Genomic DNA, 24,314 nt, shown 5'->3' with positions numbered 1-24,314 from the left:
TGTCCAGAGTACTGCCAGTGCAGAAATAAACTATCCTCCAATTTAATAAAATGAGAACAAGTACTGTTACTTCTTCTGTTTTTGAAAAGCACTGGAAAAATGTGTATGCAAGTAACTGAAATGCCATCCACGAAAACAGTTACAACCACCAAAATAAGGAAGGCTTATTTTTTCTATTTTACTTCAAAAGGAACAAATAAATTGGTCATCAGTCTTCAGTAAGTTCTGGATTTGCCACCACCTCCAGAAACTGTACAAATAGTTCTTTTGTTTTACTTATTTATAACACATATATCACATAAGGCAAATTGACTTCATGCTTTACTTCAGTAAAATGGGGGGAAAAATGCTTTCTCTGAAATTGGCACTAAAGTTGTTTTAAAATCTTAATAGCAAGAAGATACATCCAACTATAAGCAGAATGAACACAGTCATAATACATATCAAAATTATTTCCTTTATATAATCAGCAATGAGTAACTCCAGAGGTAGTATGGCAGAAACGATAATGGATCCTATCAGGTCACAACCAATGAAGAAATTAAATTTATTTATTTTTCCTATGGTTCTGACCATAAATTGCTTTACACAGTTAGGACCTGAATAAAAACCACTCTCAGAAATCTTGGCCCATTAATTCAACTGACATATCAATTTACAACTTTCAGGACTGCAGATATAAAAAATGTAAAGTATAAAATTATGTTAAGTTTGAAATGGTTTTAATTGTATTCATTAAAAATATTTACATTTCCCAGTACTTACTTGACAAAACTCCCCTGCAATATAATTCTACTCTAAACTTTTATTTATAAAATGAGGCTCATTTATGAGATTTCAATGACTGCTACACTGAAAATTACTTACATTCTGTAAAATATTTTAAGAACTTTTCATATCAAAGGTAGTTTATATTGGATTATCTGAAACCCAATAGTGCCCACAGATGAGCTTCTTATAATTCTTTTTATTAATGCTTGGAAAGCACTGTGACAATGGAAAGTGCTGTTAAGTGCTATCATCTCCCTTAAATTTTCTTTTTTACTGTGTGCACATTGTGAAATAAACACATATGCAGCATGTCCATGTTTTGATATGTATTTTTTATTTCCCTGCAGTTTTCACTTATCAAGAACAAGTAACAGGGAAAGTTGTCTGAACTAGTGCATAAACAAACATTCTGAAACACCACTACACGTATCTAATTTACAAGAACCGTATAAAAAAAGTCACTAAAACACTACACTATGAAGGTGTCCAACGCTTACAGTCAGACTTTTTCCAACCCGTTACTTGCCTTGTAGCCACAGGAAAACTCTCCAAAATTGAAAAGACAATCTTGCCACAACCCCCCCCCCCCAACACCTGGGATGGCTCGATATCTAGACTTCCAATATTTATTGCAATGATATAATGCAATACATACCTGGTAAATATCTTTTATGTGGTGTGTTACAGTTTTAAAGCCAGTTAAAATATGCAGTCTTCAGATAAAATGTAATCCTTGAAAAATTTTCATGTCTGCACAGTTTAAATGTGCTAGATGCATAATTTTCCTAGTCCGTTTTTTCTGTGTAATTATTTTTTATAAACTGGTATTATAAATAGAAATATACATTCAAAATATATGGAAAAGTGAGTTACTACATTAAATTTGCATGTATCGATCCATCCCTTTCCCCTGCACAGTAATAGAAAATACTATTTTGCCTTGAACTTCATATTTGACAGTGAAATGCCACTAAAGTATTTACCAAAAAGTCCATCTAGTCAAATTGTGAAACAAAATGAACCAAGTGAAAACTTTACAGTTCCTTTAGAAAAAAATTACAAGAATTTCATTTCCTAGCTATGAATCTTTAACTTTTTAGACACAAAATTGGATTTATTTTTACAAGATACAAAATGTAAACATGGCAAAATAAATAGTTAAAACAAGTGATGCAGGATCCCATTTCATGCTCATGATCCCATTAAAGAATTATTTTTTAAAATCCATTCAGTTGCAAATTCAAGTGCAAAAGCATGATGATGAATATCTACTATTCAAGTAACAGAAATAATATTGATGATACAAATAAACTATTTTACAAGGTAGTGATTTTCCCAATTTTACAAAATATACATCATATATCGACTTAACATCCGATATACTGTAGTCCATTTAGGTCCATTGTTACGCTCTGTGATCCACAGAGTGTCGCCTTTTGCATTCAGCTGGAATATGAATGACTGCACACCATCCACACAGGAAAAGCCACATGTTTTAGGTTATGTCACTTCCATAGCTACTGTTGTCTCTGCTATTCCATTTAAACCCAATCTTTCTGGTTCATGGTTCTCTCTATGAGGCAAAAAGTAAAATAAACATTAATCTCTAGGATCTGTTAACACTCAGCATTTATAGATTGCAATTTTATGTGACTACAATTAAACATGACTTCCTAAGAACCTTCTCCACTTTTATTACTTGCAGAAAGGAATGAAGATGTTTTCAACTCAGAAATTCCTAATTTCTAGTTTCTTGATTATAACTAATTTTTTTAAGGAAAGATAACAACTAAATACAGATTTTTGTAGAAGCTAATGATAATTACTGATGAAATATATAACACAGGACAATCCCAGTTTATTACAATAGGTGGAATACATGATGCTCAAAGAGAATCATCAATGGGAGTACAACATTATTTAAATCACCTCCAATTAGAGTTTAATTTTATAGGCTTAAGGTCATGTACTTATTAATACATGCAAATCAGTTTTTTCTGATTTACTGTCTTCTCTGCATTAGTGTGATTAAAAAAATATAAAAACTTACTCTAAATACATTATTACAGATTTAATTACTCCTGGAATAGTCTCAATTTTAACATATATATCAAATTTCTTTTTATAAAATGCTAAAAACACATAAATTGTGATTTGAAACTGAAATTCTGGTATGGAATTAATAATAACAACTCTAATCTTCCAGACTGTCTAAACAACAAAAAAAGTAAATGAAGCTTCTAAAAAATAGTGATGTTATTTGCCAATTTGACATTTTCTCCTTTTTCTTTTTTTCCTTTTACAATTCTGGTTGACATTTAAGCATCCTAATAGAAACCTCAAACAAATAACCTAAGTCACAGAGCCTTATGCTAAGCAGATCCTTAAGATGATGAAAAGCAAGTCTCTTAGACACCCATTGCTAGAACAGTTAAAAAAAAGTCTTTCTCCTCCCACAAATAGCCAGCAGAGAGAGAATACACACACACCTTGCTATGCTGCTGATGGCACTACTGGGAGTAACCTTTGGCACTCTGTCCATACTGGCAGCAACTGTGGCAAGTTTTAAGGCTGTTGGCGATGGTGCTGAAGTCCGTGTATTGATATGCACATTGACTGGAGAAACAACACTGACATTATTGAGGTGCACTGCATTTGTCAGGCAGGAATTGTTCATGGGAAGTGTTTGAGGACTGCTTGTGCACAATGCTGGGATTAAGTGGTTTGTAGTAGTGTGGCCAACTGTCCTTACAAGTTGTACAGCTGAAATCCCTGGGCTGGATGATAAAGCCATATTGGTGGAGTATAATGTTTTAGAGGTTCCTGAAAGATAAAAAGAAAAACCACTCAATTAGTGTAATGGGACATTAATAAAACACTTTAAAAATTAGAAGTTTAATAGTAAAAATTAATGCAAACATTTACATCTAATTAAATACCAAGTTAAAACTTTTCACATAACACTCTCCAAAGAGAGCTGCTTATCATTAAGTACAATATACTCATCTGATATAACCCAAAGCACACCCTCTTGCTTACTGGTCTGCATAAAGAGGCTTTGCATTCTGCTGCCTCTATATGTGGTGACTTTGAAGGCAAGTACAATAAGATAGATGGTCAACAGGATCATGGGTATATGTAAAACAAATGGAAAAGCCAAAAGTCTAAGAAAGAAGTGAAGGTTGTCTTTGAGGACTCAGGATAGTAAAAAGCACACAGGGTTTCACAGTACTGCATTTCAGGAGGAGGTGTCAAAGAAAATCTCCCATGAGTATGCTGGATGGAAAGGTAAATCTGATTTAAAGCTTATTTATCAGACTGCCTTGCTTATATCTCACTCTTTAATCTACATGTGGATGACTCAATGGTGATGGTCAGTAATTAGTTCAATGGATATACTAAAATACGAAGCAACTAACAGTCTAGGAATGAAACCAGGAAGGATAGTGTACACAGCTAGGGAGCCAGCATATAGGAGGAAACAGGGAGTGACACTATGTGAATTCTAGAAAATACCCAGCTATTCCCCGTATCTTTCCACAGAAATTCTGAAGAGTAATGATTGACTTCTCATATACATTTTTCCTTTGGAGATAAGAAATAAAACCAAACTCAAGTTTTTCATGAGCTATATAACTTCAAGTGAAACCCCAGCTGTACCTGAAGGCTGGACGACACCATTTATGTTGCTGTGGCCTGTGTTCTGTTCCTTGACTACCTCACTTCGACCTGGAACAGGTGCACTGACCACTGCAGATGCAGCAAAGTGGGCGCTGGCTGAGTCGAGTGTTTTAGACATGCAGTCAGAGGTGCTTGAGCCCTATAAAACAGACAAAGTCAAATTCTCAGTTTCTTAGATGTGATTTCATGAACATTAAGGAATGGAGTAAACCCTAGAGACTGTTGCCTTTCTAATCTTCAATAGTCACAATTGTTTAGATTAAGAGATCCAGGACTTCACAGTTGAAGGGAAGTTAAATGGCCACTCCCTGATTCTGTATAAAACTTACAACTGTTACTAAAGCCAATAGCAATAGTCTGTAAAGCCACGTCCAGACCTATCTAGATGTCACAAGAGCATTGATGGGGCCCAGGGACACTGAGAATTCCATGGTGTTTGACTCAGGATCTTTAAGGTCAATGTACTGACTGTTTGAGAATAAGCTGAACCACTATGGGCAGATGCTGGCCTTAGAGTTTGCAGAACATAACCAAATTGAGTACTTGTATAATTATGGAGCAATACAATTTAAGACCTAAAAAATGCAAGGTTTATTCTTTTCAGGAGGCTCAACTTGAGATATAAATATGTGTGTATGTATATTTTTGGCAGCATTGGGGACTGATCCCTGAGTGTTTTACCACTGAGCCATACCACCAGTCCATTTTATGATTGACTGATTGATTGATTCAGACAAGGTATTGCTAAGCTGTTGAGACTGGCCTTGAACTTGTGATCCTCCTGCTGCAGCCTCCACTGTAGCTGGAATTAGAGGTAGGATTATAAGTGGGATTACAGCCTGGCTTGGTTTTGTTTTTAAAAGCTTAAACAACAGACACTTATTCCCACATAGCTCTGGAGGCCAGAAGTCCACAGTAAATCTTACAAGGCTCATATATCTAGGTATTGGCAGGGTTGGTTCCTACAGTTTTCATAAAGTATTTTTATTCTCATCCCTAGTGTCTTTATTTAACAGTGTCTTATGAACAACTTTCCCTAGAAGCAATTTTTTTGCTACAGAGAAACATTATTCAGAGGCAAGGGGCTATGCTGCTTAGATTTACTGCACATTTCAAAGAGAATTACCTCTAGCTTCATGAGGCACAGCCACATAGCACTTAAACACATAGTTTAGAAAGGATCAAAAATGTTATAAAATCAAGAATGGGGATGATAGTTTTAAGAACACATAATTACTTTTATAAATTCTCAATAACCCTTCCAATAAAAAGTTATTTGTTTCCTAAATTAAAAATACCATATTTGGGCTCCAGTACTTTTCTCAAAATATTCAGAGATTAGCTTATAACTACTCACTTAATATTATGTAAATTAAAAAGAAATTCTCAAAATCAAGAGTGGCAAAATCAGTTATTTTCTGTGACCTAACTAAACAAAACAACAAAATCACAAAAGAAAAAGAAAGGGACAACTGTGATTAAAAGACGGGCTTACCTGTGCTTTTGGATGTGTCTGTTGCGAGGAATGCTGAGATTGCTGTTTCTGCTGAAGCTGAGCAAGTTGCTGTCTTTGCATTTGAACTAATTGCTGTTGATGTGTCTGAAACTGCTCTTCTGTGATGCCCCCTGTTACTGATAAAGGATAAATATGTGTTTTAAATATATACTTAATACAAATAGAATACAATGCAAACTTATTCCACAATTAAGATGAAGAGGAATCAAATCATAATACACATAAGTCAAGGAACCCAATAAAAATGACAAATCTTTCATCAAGTAAGGCATATGCTTAAATCCATGATCTCCTAATATCAAAATGCTAAAAAAGATTTCTAGGCATAGTTTTTGTTGAATAACAGTTCTTACATGAGGATTTTACCATTTATTCAGACTTAGGGCATTTACTATTAATTTTAATTCTCCCTATTATGGTGACCATGTAATGAGAAAAATTTCAATTTGTTAATGTAAATAATGACGATGACTAAATTATAGCCTTATAGTAAGAAAGCAAGATCACCTGCAAGACTAATTTTTACTTCAATGTCATATGACATTGAAGTGAAAATACCTTTCTTTAGTTACAAATTAGAAAAATAGATGTTCATCTAACATAACTATTGGCTATATTTAAGCCAGCAGTTCAATACTTAAAATAAGTCCTACCTATAAAAATAGGAGCTAGAAATAAAGAGTTTTCGAGAAAATTAAAGATACAATTGTATTCTCAGATATAATCAAGCATACTGCGGCCAAGTGTGTTAAAATTGGGTCTAATATAAAAACATATTATTTTCTTAGTTGATTAAAAGATCAACTAAGCTGGGGACAGTGGCACACACCTGTAATCCCAGCAGCTCAGGAAGTTGAGGCAGAAGACTACAAGTTCAAAGCCAGCCTAAGCAACTTAGACCCTTAGCAACTTATTGAGACCCTGTCTCAAAAAAATTAAAAAGTGCTGGGGTGGTTAAGTGCCCCTGGACTCAATCCCTGGCACCAACACAATAAATAAATAAATAAATAAATAAATAAATAAATAAATAAATAATCAATCAAGTTAAATTAAGAATCATTTTCCTCAAAGAAATGTAAACAAAATTTCATTCACTGATATTTAAGTAGATCACTGATAAACTGATTTAGAGGACACAAAAGCTACTTTCCACAGAGGTTACTGAATTTTTAGAGTAATGAAACATTAAATCCCATAAGAATACATATAATCTAAGGGCCATTTTTGCTCTACTCACCCCCCTTTTAGGGAGGGGGCGGCAAGAGATTGAACCCAGGGGTATTCTATCACTGAGCTAGATCCCAGTCCATTTTGGGTCTTACTAAATTGCCCAGGTTAGCCTCAAACTTGTGATCCTCATGCCTCAGACTATTGAGAAGCTGGGATTACAGACACACTCTACTTTTCATTATAGCTTTCTTTCTGCTCTCTTATTTCACTGAAGCCACAAGTAAATATATCTATTATGCTGGAGAGTGCGTCACTATGAGTTACAGTGAATACAGGGCAAAACAAATTAAGAAGAGGGTCACTACTATAAAGTTCTGCAGTGTAGTTGGGAAGAAAAGATACACATAAAGAAATGCCAACTGTATGAGTCACCTTTTGTGTTAGTTAATCAATATGACTAGGATTCACCCTGAACCCAGGTTACATGACTCTACCCCCACAATGTTCCTGCTTAAGAGCATCACAAATGAGAAATTTAAAGCCTACTCCTACAAAAAGCCCCAGAGATAAACAAAGCTTTAGAAAAACTTTCATTTCTGTTCTACAACATTATCATTAAAATTTGTATTGAATCATACTAGGGGGAAAAACAGATAGCAATTAAAAAATCTGGAGCTATTTACTGCTCACTCGAAAATCTTAACATTACCTGTATTTTTTGAAGTACATATTAATTATTTTACTGAATTACCAACAAAATCAAATATCTTTCTTTGGATATGTTAAATTCACTGCAAGTGTTCTATTTTTAAATGAAAAAAAAATTTAATTCTAAAGTTACAATCTTCAAAATCAAATGAAAATGTGAAGTATTCATGAATTTCCAGCTGTTTGAAAACCTTGGAGAAAGAGATGAAAAACAGCTTATTAGATACAAAGTCAGAGAGGAAAATCTCAAACCCAAATAAATCTGTAAGTCTTATATGTACAATAAGAGCGGACCATTTCAAAAGAAGTAAACTTGGAATCTGGTATTAGCAGTCCTTAAATCCAGTATTGATTGTCCAGAGCTGAGCTTAGTGGTGTGGTGAAAAGGAGATTCAAAGTGGTTAAGTCTGAGGAATAAACCAAATAAGGAGAAAATACTTTTTATGGCTATTTCAAAATAGAAATGTAAATAAGACTCCTTTTCCAAAATCTTATAAGAGAGCTGGTAAAATCTTAACTAATTCAGAATAAAGTATAGGTTGACTATTCCTAATCTAAAATGCTGCCAAGACCAAAATTTTCTGAATGTACAATACTCAATGAATTTGGGATTTTGGAAAATTTTGGATTTCAGATTTTGTGATGCTCAAATAGTAAAGGCTACACAACTATTTTAAATTTGAAAAACTCAGAAATCTGAGATACTTCTGGTCCCAAGCGTTTCTTATAAGATACATAAATATCTAAATTAGTGAAAAGAATAAACTGCCATTTAAAAAAATGAAAGGTATTACTTTTAGATGCATGTGTAAGTTTGTTGTATGATCCCAACTACTACGTATAACTATAAAGCTCTAATAAAAACAGACTTTAAAAAAGTATTACTTTTGGGTTGGTAGTCCACAGCTAACACAGCATTGCCAACTACAGGGGTCCTACTTGCTTTTGTAAACAGATGATCATTATGTATATATTAAAAAGGATGGTGATAAAATTACCTACTTTTTTAGACGTCTGCATTTACTGTCTTGTGTTGGTGAGTCTATTCATTTGCTCAGAAACTCCACTCTTTTTCTACTTATAGGAACTCATAAAATTCCAACCATGTCTCAGTCCAAATTATTCAAATTAATGGTGTTTCTCAGCTTTTTAAAATTTCGGCTGACTGTGATACCAAAAATCTCGTTCCTGATCTCATTTTTAAGTTGAGAATTACTGATTAAAAACTTAATATCATCCTATAATATGGATATGCTTTAAAGTTACATTAATTTTTTCCCTCTTCTCCCCTTCCCCCAAACTCAGTATGTTATATCCTTTCTTGATATTGTTCTTTACTGTTAAGGTATTTTATATTTGAAACAAGCTGATGGTCTTCATCTAAAATCTTCTCTTTAGTATTACCTCAAAAATTCAGTATTTAAACAAAGTAGTACTAGGACAAAATAGTAAAAACAGCAAAGAGTAATCATGATACAAAACTGGAATACAGACAAAACACCCTTTCTAACTCTCCTTTATCATTTTGAGGGTAAAGGGAAGTAGTTAAGAAATATATGGTTTTAATGGCACAGACACAATATTGAATCGTGGCTCTCAGGGTTCATTTACACCATGGTAGATAAATGGTAAAAATTTGGAAGCATTTTCTCTACTTATTATTTTTCCTTTCTTAAGTTATTAGAACACTTTCAAAACTAAAATAAACACTTCCATAACTGACTTTAAGGCATCAAGAGGCACACATTAAAATACATCAGGAAGAAGTCACAGTTATAGTGACTAAATCTGTTTAGGACTGAAATACATGGTAGGGAGCCAGCTTGGGGTGGGGTAGTGGTGGCACAAAGTGGAAGTAGGAATGTTTTGTTTTTGTTTTTCCCCTATTCTGGGGATTAAACCTAGGGGTGGTTCTACCATTGAACTACATCCCCAGCCCTTTTCAAAAAATTTGATACAGAGTCTCGATAAGTTGCTTAGGCTGGCCTTGAACTTGAGGTCCTCCTGCCTTAACTGTTCAAGTGGCTGGGATTACTGGCGTGGGCTATGGTGTCTCCTCTCCCTAGTTCATCTTTAAAGTTGCTAGCATATGATGAGGTTGTGGGGGAAAAGGTATTCTTATACATTGGTGGGATTGCAGACTAGTTAAAACCACTCTGGAAAACAGTATGGAGGATTTCTCAAAATATTAGGAATGAAACCACCATATGACCCAGCTATTTCACTCCTTGGCATTCTCCCCAAATATCTAAAATCAGCATACTAAAGTGATACAGCCACCTCAATGTTTATAGAGCATAATTCATGATACCTAAATTATGGAACCCAGATGCCCATCACTAGATGAATTAATTAAGAAATTATGATACACACACACAAACACGCACACACACACTGTTCTACTAAGCTATAAAAAATAATGAAGTTATGGTATTTGTCAGTAAATGGATGGAAATGAAGATTATCATGCTAAGTGAAATTAGCAAAACTCAGAAACTCAAAGGTCGAATGTTTTCTCTCATTCACGGAAGTTAAGAGTAAAATAAAGGAAAGGGAAAATAGGATAGCAATCAAATATAAATTAATAGATGATCGAGAGGAAGTCTAGAAGAAGGAAGAGAATGGGAGAGAAGGCGCGAGAAGGAAAAGAGGAGGATCATAAACTGAAATAGATTTCCATGCATGTATGAGTTTGTTGGAATGGACCAACTACTATGAATAAGTATTAAGCTGTAATGAAAAAAAAAGTTGCTAGCTTGAAAGGAAATTCACTTCATACTTCAAAGTCCTATCAGTTTAAAAGTAACCATAAACCTGGGTTGGGGTTGTGGCTCAGTGGTAGAGTGCTCGCCTAGCACATGCGAGGCCCTGAGTTCGATCCTCAGTACCACATAAAAATAAATAAAATAAAGGTATTGTGTCCAACTACAGTTAAAAAAAAAAAAAGTAACCCAAAAATCTGTTTCGTTAATGTGACAATTACCTCACAACTCTAGACAGACAGTAAGGAAGTATTCTTTCCCTAAGTATGAAGTTTTATAAATCTTCCTGGGTAACACATTCTGGCAGATCAGTATACCTGTTACAGAATTTCACCCTTTATATACACAAATATGTCATTCCATACGTAAGTAAATTCTTGCATGTCCAGATCTCATTATATATAACCTACAATCTATCTTCCATGAAAGCCCATAACCTTTCTGGCTATCTTCTATGTAATCTGAACCATTACTCATCTTGGATTTAACAGTCTGCTTTTATTCCATGTACCTTTCCTTGGAATATCTGTATTATTTTTGGGATGTTTATTGTTTTCAAATGTCCTAGGAATTGTTCGTTTTATCCTTTACCTTTTAGGTTTGTGATTCTTACATGGTGCTTGGCTTAGGCTGACCTCTTATCAGCTTTTCCTCCTATTTTCTGACAGTGATCCATGAAAAACATATTCTTGAGTACCTTCACAGATTTTACATTAACATCATTACAAAGTTTTAGATCACTATTTCTTGAGCTTGGGATCACAGAGATATTCCTGAGTTTATGTGAAACCTTTACAAGTAGTTGCTAACTTTGTATTACTGTTTCACTGATAAACTAACAAGAAAAATTGAACAGAAACACATTTTGGGTCTCCTGGATGATCATCTCATCAAAGTACAAACTTGTGATTTTTGTGTTTCCCAAGAATGCATGCCTGCCTTTGTTTTTCATAATCCTTTTAACTTTCAACACAGTTTTTCTCAAACTGGGCTAAGATGATGTATTCTTGGGAAGCTATGAATTTTTCAAATACTGGCTTAGACCAAGTTTTCACATCTTAATGAATAATACCTAATATGGTAGTGAAAATCATTTAAGGATGGTGGAATGAGATGGACATCATTACCCTAGAAGTCAAAATGAATATATTATTCAGCATTTTTCATCTATCACATAGATCTATTACATAGGTCTTTGCTATATGTTTTAACACATGCTTTATTAAAGCAATGTTAACAGCATGTAAGCTTTTTTGTTTTGAAGGACAGGTATGGGACTGGATGAGGGTTGGGGAGAGAGGGAGATTCTATTTCAAATCTTCCAGGTTACAATAGGGAGTCAGGTTCACATAAACCGCTGGTGTTACTCCAAGGACAAATGTAATCCAGGAGAGTTGATATAAGCTTTCCAGGGCTACATATATTCTATAAAGTCTTTTAGTTATACGCAAACTAACAAATTCTAAGGGCAGGGAGTAAAAACATAAGGGAGGTAGGGGAATGAGGAACAAATGGGTGTGAGGATAATGAAAATGGATTAAAGATCCATTTAAGCTGCTGATACCCAACCTAAATAGTTACAATTAAAATGTCATCATTATTCACTTAATGGTCAAACTCTTTAATCCCTTACGTTTAAATCCTTTTCTCACCTTCAGAAGCAAGCTTAATAAAAATGATAAATCCTTTTGAGTATCTTAGTAGTGCTAACAGTCTTACTCATCTTAAAACTTTTACACTTATAAATATTTCATGGCAATTTAAGAAAAAATGAGAAGAGAAACAAAATTAAATTAAAAATCAGGAATTCTTCTTGGAAATGTACAAACTATTAATGAATTTATAAACTCGCAATATTAAGGTATCAGGAACTAGCCAAAAGGATTACTGTGTTAACACAGGTGGGAAGAGAAAGATGTGGTAACTTGCAACTCTGAATTTACGAAAACCATGGTTAAATGTAAATTAAGATGGTCTTTCAAGCCTGAACAAGGAAAACACTTTTAGATATGAAATAACTTTTCTTGGGTTTTCAACTTAAGAATACCATCTCAAATAATGCTGCATTTTCAACTGACAAAAAATGTTATCCTGTATTTATATAAAGAATATATTATTTATCATGTGCTGTCCTTGCAGGTAAGAAGTATTGATTTTTTTTTAAACTCTGCAACTTTAAAACCTTAACACAGTGCTTTGTATGTAAAAGATCCTAAAATATTATGTAAGAAATAATTTTCCTTGGCTATTCACTTGCTATGTTGAGCACAATCTCTCTATATATATATCCTATTTTATTTTTACTTTTTGTACCAGAATTTGAACCTAGGGGTGCTAAACTATTGAGCCCTAACCCATATGTTTGTGTGTGTGTGTGCGTGCATGTATGTATTTTTATTTTTGTACCGAGGAATTGAACCACAAATCATTTAACCACAGAGACATATCCACACATCTTTATGTTTTACTTTGAAACAGGGTCTCACTAAGTTGCTGAGGGCCTCACTAAATTTGCTGAGGCTGGTCTTGAACTTGTGATACTCCTGCTTTAGCCTCCTGAGCTGCTGGGATTATAGGTGTGCACCACAATGCCCAGCAATCCCTTTTTAATTTTTTTCTTTTGAGACAGTCTCATTAGTTGCTTAGGGGCCTCACTAAGTTGCTGGGGCTGGCTTCGAACTTGTGATCCTTCTGCCTCAGCCTCTGGAGTTGGTGGGATTATAGGTATGCACCACCATGCCTGGCTATCCTGTTTTTATTGAGAAGAGTTTTTCAATTAAGATAGCACATCTTTATTTTACTTAATACTTAACAAAACACACACTTTGATTTGAAATGAAGTCTTTAGTTCTTTATATCACTAGAATACAAATTTAGTTTTAAGAATATAAAATTAATGAACAATATATTCTGAACACAGGAATTATAAATTAACATATTTGCCATGGTTATTAATAACATATTTTGCCAATAACCCTCTGGTTCATGTAAGACACAGTTTTCTTTTTTTTTTCCTCTCTCTGTTTCCTTAAGAACTGAGGAACTTGTGATATAAATAAACACTTTCTACAGGCATTAGATTTCTATTTCTGATTAAGCTCTTTAGGTGCTGAGATTTCCCAGGTGTGAAAGAAAATTCAATACTAATAATTTGTTCAGTTCACTGATATTCTGCAAAGGTAAAAATATGGTCCCATGTCAATCTTACTATTCTTAAAAAAATGTTCTCATGACCACTATGCTCACTAAGAACGAGCAAAAGACATACAGAATAAAAGAAACCAAAATTCATGAAGAGTCCATTCTTTTGTGCATGCCCATCAAAGTAAAAATGCAACTTTCCCCAAACTCTCCCCTTACTATCTCTTCAGGTAGGAGAGGAAATTTATATCAGTCTTTACTGAACTATAGTTAAATTCATTTAAGACCGTCTAAACAGAGTGATAAAACTATGTAATGAATATAATTGGTACAAATGGGAACTTAAAATTACTACAGCTTTTTAATTATATACAAAAATGGCATATAGAGACTTTTGGCATTAGGTATTTACAGTCCTGTGCCTAATTGCCTCACACACTGAGCTATAATCCCAAGTCCCCATACATTATATATTTTGGGAGCTCTGGGAATTGAACTCAGGGACACTCAACCACTGAGCCACATCCCCAGCCCTATTTTGTATTTTATTTAGATACAGGGTCTCACTGAGTTGCTTAGTGCTTCATCATTGCTGAGGCTGGTTTTGAACTCATGATCCTCCTGCCTCAGCCTCCTGAGCCCCTGGGATTACAGATAGGTGTGTGCCACTGCACCTGGCCATAATATTTTAATATTAAACAAAAGAAAGTCATTAAAAACAAAATGCCTACTGGCCTCAAGGACTAATGAGTAATAGTCAGTAGAGAGGCAAACAATCAATTTGCTCTACTTACAAATGTTTAAATATGAAAGATCTGATTTTAAAATATTGGCTTCTAATATACCTAAATTGTTGTTTAGGCCTTTAAGTCTTTTAAGGAAGCATGAAATGGTATTATGGCAGGGGTATTTAAAAATACAGGAAAAAGGACACAGAATAAAAAGACTACTTTTTTCCCCTTGATGGTAAGGGAAAGGCAGAAAAATACAAAACAAAACAAAGAAACTACCTCCCCCAAAAAACCCAAAACAAACAAACAAACAAAAAAACAAAACCAGACCAAACAAACAAACCCCTTTATTGATTATGATGTTAATATTGTACACTTGTGATTTACATTCCCTGAGACATGCATGTATGGTTAAAGATAGTATTTTAAATGATTTTATTTATGCTGATATATGATAGTGTAATAGAATTATAGAGCTGATTATTTGGGACCATTTAAGTTACATTAAGTTGTATTTCAGATCAATACATAATCAAGTAAAATTGCAACTTTCCCCAAACTCTCACCTTACTATCTCTTCAGGTAGGAGAGGGAATTTATATCAGTCTTTAAATTCATTTAAGGCCATCTAACCAGAAGTGATAAAACTATATAATGAATATAGCTGGTACAAATGGGAACTTAAAATTTTTTACTATAGCTTTTCAATTGTATACAAAAATGTATTGATGATACAATAACATATACAACATATATACATTTTCTACAAAAAAAGTCAAGTTAAATCCAGAGTTTATCTGGAAAATATAGTAGAAAGCTGTAAATATTTGGCCCTGCTTAGCTGGAGAAAAAATACACACAAATAATTTTTATGGTATAAATTGGTAAAGAAAAAATTCATTCTATGATCAAATGTAATGATAAATGCCTATATCTATTTTTAAATTCCCATTTGGCAAAATTATTCTGAATAATGTTTAATACAGGAATTTCTGTTTAGTTAAATAAGGTAGCTAGCTAAAAAAAAATAAATAAAAGATTTAATCTAATTATTTGTCAGTTTCTTACTATCTTTAGATTTTTAAGAATACTGTGACCCCAAATCATATTAGGTATTTATCCACTTCAGTTTCAAAAGCTCAAGAGAGTTCACAGACTCATGAAATTTATATAATGGGATGCCATTTTCCTTACTTAAGTTCATTTAGGAGAAAGTTAACCAAAACATTTGGAAAATTATATGCCAATTTCCAATCATTCAAAGCACCAAATTTTCTATTACAACTTTTAAACAAATAAATGCCTACATCAACTTGAAAAATAGGCAGTTCAGTAATTAAAAAGACTGATTACTATAGACACCAAATTTCAAGCTAAAATGATTTCATATTACTTTAAGTAAATTTAATATAATAATTCCGAATCCTAAAATGCACCATCCAGGAAACAATTTAAAAATACATATGCTTTACAGAAAGAAAGGCTATCCAAAGTATAAGTCAAGTCACATCTATTTTTCTCTTCTGGATACCATGTATTATTTACAATGAATACATTATAAGGATATTTATAAATTATACACATTTGTATAAATGTGATAAGGACTATCCACAGAACAAATTAAAATTACAGCTTAGTTTTTTCTAACATTATACATTACTTACAATTTACATGTCATAAAAATACTAAACTGATTTTAATGTCTTTTTAAAGTAAAAAATACTTTTTCTGATCTCAATGGGAGAGGGTGAGCTACCAGACAAAATCTAAACTATTCATAGAGAATCTCCTAAAAAAACATCATTTTTCAGAAAGAAAAAATTCAATGGTACTCTCAAGAAGCAATGCTTTCATTTCAGCAAAGAATACACAAAAATGAAATTTTTTTGTAGCACAAGAACCAGAGAATATTGTGCTATGATGATTTGGTGGCAGCTTGTAAACAGTAGTCTGCCCACAGAGAACTCTACACATTCTACCTACACTTTTATCATATCAGACATTCACATTCCAAACACATGTCAGTGGTTTTATAGATACTAGTTAGGACATTTTGGTTAAAATGTGAACCACCTGAAGTAGAATTTTGTTACTTAGGTTGGGAAAAAAAAATGTACTAGGTTAAGATAAAATTTCTTTCCTGAGTGGTATTAGGAAAATAAACCTCTAAAAGGTATTGAGTCTATTTAGTAGATAATGAAAATTAAGGAGAAAGAGCATCAGGATATACTCTAAACACAGTGACAGCTTACCTGATATGCCATTCTTGCTGGTGTTCAATAAAGCTACAGATGCTGCAGAAACTCTTTTATTGTTCACAGTCTGCCCTGGTTTTCTTGAGGTACATTCTTCACTATCACTGTCCTGTAAATTTAGTAGCCTTGGCTGGAAACACTGTAGTCGACAAGATCTGATATTGCTTAATATTTCAGAAAGGGACAGTCTATTTTCACAAGGTTTACTGGAAGCATTGGTCCGAGAGAAATTAGAAGAAAAGTCTATAGTCTGGGAAGAGCTTGAAAAACTATTCAGCATTTCAGGGTCTATCTGTTTCAGGACTGGGTCATGTTCTGTGGATATTCGGTCCATTATGACTCTGAAAAGCAACATAAAACCAAGTATTAACTGGATGAACTTAACAGTTTCTTTATACCTTCCCTTCTAGCTGGTAAACAAAAACCAATCAAAACAAACAGTTTACCTTCCACCTCTGCCAATTCGCCTCCTTGCAAATCCTATACATCTTCTTGGGACTGTAAGTGTTGTAAGGCAATGCCTATACCTCAACTTATCCAAATCTGCCAATTCTGAATTCTCACATGTATGGTCAGCTTGGTCCAAACGAGGCTGAAGGAAAAAAAAAAAAAAGATAACTTATGGAGTAGTTACAAAAAGTAAAAAAGTTAAAACTGTATTTCAAGCATTCATGGGTCAAGCTTAAGCCTCCTCTTTGAAGAAACATACAGCCCATTTCTTTGCCTTCTCATTACCTTCATATTTTATTTTTCTGTCTTACCACTTTTGTCCCCTTTCATATTTCCCCCTTCTCTCATCACTATAACCTGTAAATAAATCTTCATACTCCTACATTAAATACACATACCCTGGAAAAGTTGTCAGTGTGTGCTTACCATAATGCAATTAGATAAATGGTCTCTACAATCCATGTAAGAAAGTCAAAACCATCCTCTTAACTCTATAGTTATACTTCATGAGAAAACCTTAGCACTAGGGAGTCAGAGCCACTCCTTGATGTAATGCTGCACCAAAACTTGACAACAGCACAAAGAGAATTCCAAGTTTATGCATGCACAAGATAGACTTGCAGCACAATAAATTTCCATAAATACTCAGCAGTCATCAAAGGTTCCAGAACCAACTTAGGAGATTCTGGGGCTAACAAATGCTAAAGCTATAGTTACAGCCCAGAGCAAAACTGGATTTCTAAAATATGAGGAATTTTCAATTTCCAAGCAAAGAATTCTGAAACCTTTTGAAAGGACTCAATATCTTTTAACATCTTTTACTGGTGTTCACATAGGGAATGTTAAATAAAAGCCACTAATGCACTTCCCATTTTTAGATCAAGCCTAAGTCACCCTGACATGACTTATCTGTTAATTCCAGTTTATAAAAATATCACAAAAAATAAAGTTCTTACAGCATAATACTGGCATCCTGCCCGTCTTCTGAAAGCACAGGGACCATCAGGATCATTTTCTTCTTCGGGTTCTGATACTGGGGATGGTACCTGAACAAAAGAGGTATCCATTTAGGAGTTATTTAAAGTCAATAAATCAATAAGTGCAATGACCTAAAATTAAAATCTGATCACCAACAGCAAATCACTCCTATATTACATCTAGTGGGCAATAAATTCCCCCAAACATTTAATGATTAGTAAATATGTTCTATGATTAAAAATTCTAATTTTTAATAAATCAGTTCTTGCAGTAAGTATACATGATATTGTTGAACTGCTTATTAGCATGAAGTGTTATGTTATAAACTTAAAAACAATTAGTAGAGTTCTTCTGTATCCCATTTATATTTTACAAATAGTATATGTGGCCATAAATACTTAATGATGACAGTTATGCTTCACATATAAATAGGTATTCTTTTTATCCAATAATTTCTCTCTGTAATAAAGCCAAAAACTAGAAACACTTATGAACAGGCAAAAACAAAAAACAACAACAACAAAAAAACACAATAAAGGTAACAGATTTTGCTCAAAAGGAGTTTTTTTTGGTTGTTGTTTGTTTTTTAAAAATATCTCCCCGCATTTTTAAAAAAATTACTTTTAAAACTCAACAGTACAGAAATAGAAAATTAGAAGAAAGAAGATTTGTTAAAGGTAAGCAGACTGGTTGCAGAGAAATGGTCAATCCTAAAGGAAAATAATAGTCTTTCAAAAGGCTGTCACATTGAAAAGCATTCTGTCTGGGGCCATGTGACATCAGGCCAAACAGTGTGATCTCTAGGGCAGCACAGATACATTATAGCATACTTATGTCATAAAAACAGATTAAATGATATATAAATATATTCAAACACATCAAAGAAATGTTTTAGATAAATTTCCTCCATAACAGTTAAACAACAACAACAATAACAACAACAAAAACAACAAAAGTTTTGGTACTTAAGTTTCAGTTGTCTCACAATTTCACTTGGCAGGGTCCCACTTTTTCTGACAAATGCTAGCTCAATCATATTTACTTGCACATTTTGAACCTCACAAATCCCTCTTTCCCTATTTTGAGAAGAAAAATATTCTTTCCACATTATTTCCAAACTGTGGTAATTACCAAATTACCACTTAGCAGAGTCATCCAGGGGAGAAAGGTATTTGTTTGAGGTTCCAATATACCTCCAATAACCCTACGGGGAAGATACAAAAACAGTGAGCTGAAGCTGATTCTTTTTCCTAGGGAACCAAGTTCCAAAGGTGAAATTTGAGAGGAAATTTAAAGTATAAATTTTACAGTTTGGTTTCTTTGCAAATCATCGATCTAAGATACACACAGAAAGTTTGCAATTAAAATCTTAGAAATTATAGGCCTACAGTATATTATCTCTTTTCTCCTATCATTCTCCAGAGTAGATTCCAGTATATGTGGGAAAGCTATGACATAGGAAGAAAGAGCTGATATTAAAAGAACCAGAAGCACAGTCAGAAGAAACTGGGTTTTTTCTTCCGCCCTTCTGTACATCATTTGGGTAAGTCTGGTTAAAATGTTTGTTTTCTTCACATTCCTTATTCCTCTTTTACTTGTTTATTGGACAAAGATCACCGTAACACTATTTTTAGCAATAAAAATCCTGAATTTAGAACAGCTACATTCTAAATACCTGCCTCAGTGAATGATATCTAATTACAGGTAACTATTCTTTAGAAATGCAGGGATACCAATAAAAACCAGAGAGTTGTTTGAGACCTAGTACTAGGACTCAGAAAAGTCTAAAGGTTTCAAAAATGCAATTTCTTTGGAAATTATATGAATAAACATTATAGAAAAATAAAGCTGAAATGAAAATCCGTAAGGGGGACTCACTTATTCTGAGTGAGTCCACCTCTTAGGCTGGATGGACTGAGTGTCACAACAGGAGAAAAAAACTTATAGAAGGTCATACTATCCTATGGCATCCTTCTTAATAGGACAGGAATGTAAAAAAAAATTTGTAGGCTCTCATTTGCACTATCGATATAATACTCTTCTACATATATTTAACAAACCTTGTCATTTTCTTAAATTTTTAAATACTCAATAATATAAGTAGATAGAGGCCATCTGCCATTTGGCTACTACTGCAGGCATCATACCTCTAATCCCTTTCCTCCTCTTCTGTTGTTTTGTGCTCCAGTGGTGCCAAACTTCTAGCAGTTCTCTTTAATAACTGTATTCTCTGCTTACAGTTTTTCACTATTTTCTAGATCTGGCAAAACCACTATTTGATAGGATACTGAATCCTTCACTCCTTCAAAATAGTCATATAATCAATGTCTCATGGTTATTCAAAGTTTTGCCTTAGCCTAACTGTACTATCCTCTGACAAGTATGACCCGTTTCATTAAGTGGTTCTGAAGAACACACAAATTTAAACACATCTATGTGCATCTGTTACTATCACATGAAATATGAACTATGCAGTGACTAAAAATAAAAATAGCCAAAAGGAGCACATTTTACATTGTATGTAAACATCTGAATTTTAAATGGTTGCAGTAATAAAGGGTTTTAGAAATAGTCTTGCTTCTAAACATATTTGTGATGTTACAAAACTGCCTTTAAAGAAAATAAGCAAAACTATTACAATATGATAAAACTGATAGTGAATTCAAGGTATCTGTTACAGAATTCTCTTCAAGTTTTTTATACCATATATACCTATAGGGAAAAAAAAAAGGAAAGGAAAAGAGAGGGTACTGCTAAACTAGGTGCTAAACCAAATTCACTTTCTGAAAAAACTAATCCTTTAATATGTAAACTAAATGTCTTGTTTTAAGAATAGCACTTGTGAAAATAAAATTAAAAATTGTAATTGCAAATATTTTGCTATAAAGCTGTTGCAATATCCAAACATATATTTTCATAAGTTACTACTTTAATCAGTTCTAAATCTTTAGAATCAAATAGCTATTACCCAGCAATTAGCAAAACTTAAATATCATAAAATATAATGCTAGTAGAATATGGTAAAAAGGGAATTATCATAGTTGAATATTTACAATCATGTTTATTTGTTTTTGTGATACTGGGGATGAAACTCACAGCCTAGCCTCACACATGCCAAGGCAAGTGCTCTATCACTAAGCTATATCCCTAGCTCATGATTATGTTTAAATGTCTTAAAATACTGATACACTTTGGATCAGTAATTCCATTTTTGAAAATTCACTTTGAATACAAAAGATAAGTTTGTTAATTTTTACAAAAGGAAAAACTAAAAACCACTTTGATGTTCCACAACAGAAATCCTGTTGAACTTATGGAAAATAAAAGTAAGTACTATTTTAGTGGCCACACAAACACACAATGAAGAAAAAGTTTATGCTGTAACAGGTTAACAAAGCAAGCATTAGAAATCTTAAAATGTCAGTTATATTTTAAATATAAAACAATATAAAAGAGTCAGAGGAAATGTCTTTAAAATAGTTTTAAAACAAGCACCTGTGGAAATTCATCTTCATCTGAGCTGTGAAAGTCATATTGCTTAATGTCACTCTTATTGATCACAGGCAATGTCTCAGGAGTGGGCTGCTGAGACGTTATCAAAGCCTCTGCTTTAGGCTTCTTTGGGTACTTCTTCTTTTGACGAACAACATCAGAAGCCTCTTCTTTCAAAGATATATGATGAGGGTGCTGTTTACATGATGATTTACCCCCAAAAGGAAGAAATGAAAATCATTTTAGAATAAAATCATGAAAAATTATATTGCTCTTTGAAAAAGATACATTTTTATCCATGAGATAATTTTACTGTTTTTAGTATGCAAAAATTACTTTGTGATCATGAATTGAAACATGATTTACTTTCTGCAAATTATAATGAAAACTAACTATGATATTTGTTTGCTTTTTGTATTAGTAAAGCTATTAGTAATTTTATATTGCTCTATTATGCAATCCAATGTTTAAAAGGTATCTGAATGCAATTCTTATATAAATCCACTATATTAAAGAGGAAAACAACTTATTTAAAAAATAATTTGAATGAGGTTATGAGTTCATTAATTTATTTATGCAATTATTTCTAATTTAAAAAATGTCTTTAGATGGTAATCTTTTGAGAAAAACAAGATTAACTAGAAAAAAAACTTCACTTTTTAGAATATGTAATTATTGCTTCAACTGAACAAAAATCAAATGGTTCTCAAGTACACCAGGGTTCTGGGGAGGTACCTGAGAGGCCATCTGGAAAAGGGACTGATTGATGGGGTAGTTTCTAGCCCCCATCTCCCTTCCACAGAGCAACTCTGCTTCTACATGTTTTAACATACTGGCATTTCTTTTAATAAAAATAATGTACATAACACTTTTAAAAAATTTTAAATGACTATCAGACACCAAACTATAAACAATATCAAAGTGTAAAATTTTTAAAAAAGCTATGTTTCCTCATGTAGTCCAAATGTCAAAACTAGTTTAGGGTAAAAACTGCACACAATGAAAATGTTGCCTGAGTGGCAGATTATGTATTTAGACAGATATAAACTATTTTATATAAAGGGTATAACTATTTAGAAAAAGTAAACACCAACTTCCTAGAAACTCTTGATATTTTAAGATGGGATGTGTGACAAAGTAAATATTTAACTATGTGTAATGGGGTAATTTAAAGTATGGATGCAACCATATCTGTAAAATCAGTATTTAAATGGGCCAAGTATTCTTAGAGAAGATCTAAAATAAGATTCAGCTTACAATAAAGGCTGATTCTATCAGTAATTATGGGGTAGAGTTTTCATATTCTAATGCTTAACAGTTGCATACCTAGGAAAAGCACTGATTGATATAAAATGGATTTTGAAAAATAACTTACAAAATGACATTTGTGGCATTGATAACTTTTCGGCTAGTAAGACAAGCAAAATTTAAAGGGAACTGTAGACGGGCTAGATGCCTGTGATTAATAAGAACCTGGTATTTGAATTGACATGAGTTGAATAAAGGAGGAAATCTTCATGCTCCACATTCTTCCTTGACCTTTAAGAATGAACTCATGAAAAACAAGGACTGTGTACATTTGTAAAAGATGAATTTTCCACAAACACTCTAAGTCACTTTTAACATCTTGCTGGAATAAGGTCAAGTTGATCTCCTTATTTAAATTTAAACTCCTTAAAATTGAAGGTTTTATTAATTTTTATATAACCCAATTAAAAAATTAATGTACCAATGAGTACTACATAAATATAATTATTTAATTTAAGAATAAAATAATCACTGAGTACAGTTTTCTTATTAGGAGGAAATTTGGATCCAGATGTTAGAGGACCTTTTAAAGTCATTCAAGGTAGGTAAAGTGATAACTGCAGATTTTGGCAATGATGACAATGATGACAAGAATAACTCCCAATAATCTCAATGAAGAAAGCTTTCAATTTTACATTTTAATGCCTGCCACTATCATGCAGAACTTGGTGGGGCTAGTGACAATAACTAGACTATAATTACCTTTATTCTCCAGTGAAATAAGACGGTATGTTGGAAAGCCATGTACTTGGGAGGCTTGAACTCAAGTCATGCAGAGGTAAACCCTACTTCAAAGGATTGTTGTGAGGTTTAATGGGCCAAAAATATATGTAAAAACTCGTATAAAGTGCTGGGCAAAGAGTAAAAACTAAATTGATGTTAATGACTTTCCTTAACCATCCTATAGATATCCTGTAGACATCCTATAGACATCCTGTAGACAACTACAGAAATGAATAGTTATCTGATCATCATTTCCATACATAATTTCTCCCCAGAGAATATTTACCTTAGTTTTACATTCTTGGACTTTGTGATGATTTCCATTATGAAGAGTTGCTGGAGTGGTATACAACTCTTTTTCTGATCTACTGATTTTCACTTCATTAAGGATCTCACCTCCATAGTCTCCCAAATGGTATCTTGAAAAGGAAACAAAATATTAGAAAATGTTCCATAGTTTAACGATAAAAACATTAAAGTAAAAACATGACATTTCAATTAACTAACAAAATAGAACTAACAATAAGATTCTTTTTTAAAAAGAAAACTCATAGAAACAAAGGATCTCATATTGGGGTTCAATAAAAATGCAACAAACCAAAAAACAAACACAAAAATACCTAAAGTA

The 24,314-nt window shown here is 33.1% G+C and overlaps 1 protein-coding gene across 3 annotated transcripts in view; it reads right to left on the bottom strand.

Annotated features, from left to right (window-relative positions):
- Positions 1–299: 299 nt before the first annotated feature.
- Epc2 (enhancer of polycomb homolog 2) overlaps positions 300–24,314 on the bottom strand; it is an 88,942-nt gene continuing 64,927 nt past the window's right edge. For 2 of the 3 annotated variants that reach the window (XM_015479160.2, XM_048812241.1), the window contains 9 exons: positions 23,973–24,105; positions 21,659–21,850; positions 18,142–18,231; positions 17,182–17,327; positions 16,733–17,076; positions 5,948–6,084; positions 4,432–4,591; positions 3,261–3,594; positions 300–2,344 (listed from right to left, as the gene is read on the bottom strand). In XM_015479160.2, coding sequence (XP_015334646.1) covers positions 2,272–2,344; positions 3,261–3,594; positions 4,432–4,591; positions 5,948–6,084; positions 16,733–17,076; positions 17,182–17,327; positions 18,142–18,231; positions 21,659–21,850; positions 23,973–24,105 — 1,609 coding nt within the window. In that variant the 3' untranslated portion in view covers positions 300–2,271. The remainder of the gene's footprint in view (positions 2,345–3,260; positions 3,595–4,431; positions 4,592–5,947; positions 6,085–16,732; positions 17,077–17,181; positions 17,328–18,141; positions 18,232–21,658; positions 21,851–23,972; positions 24,106–24,314) is intronic. The other variant, XM_048812242.1, reaches the window with a different exon arrangement.

This window comes from Marmota marmota, unplaced genomic scaffold, assembly GCF_001458135.2.
Source record: "Marmota marmota marmota unplaced genomic scaffold, marMar, whole genome shotgun sequence".
Lineage (NCBI taxonomy): Eukaryota > Metazoa > Chordata > Mammalia > Rodentia > Sciuridae > Marmota > Marmota marmota.
This window is presented reverse-complemented; position numbering and strand designations above follow the sequence as displayed.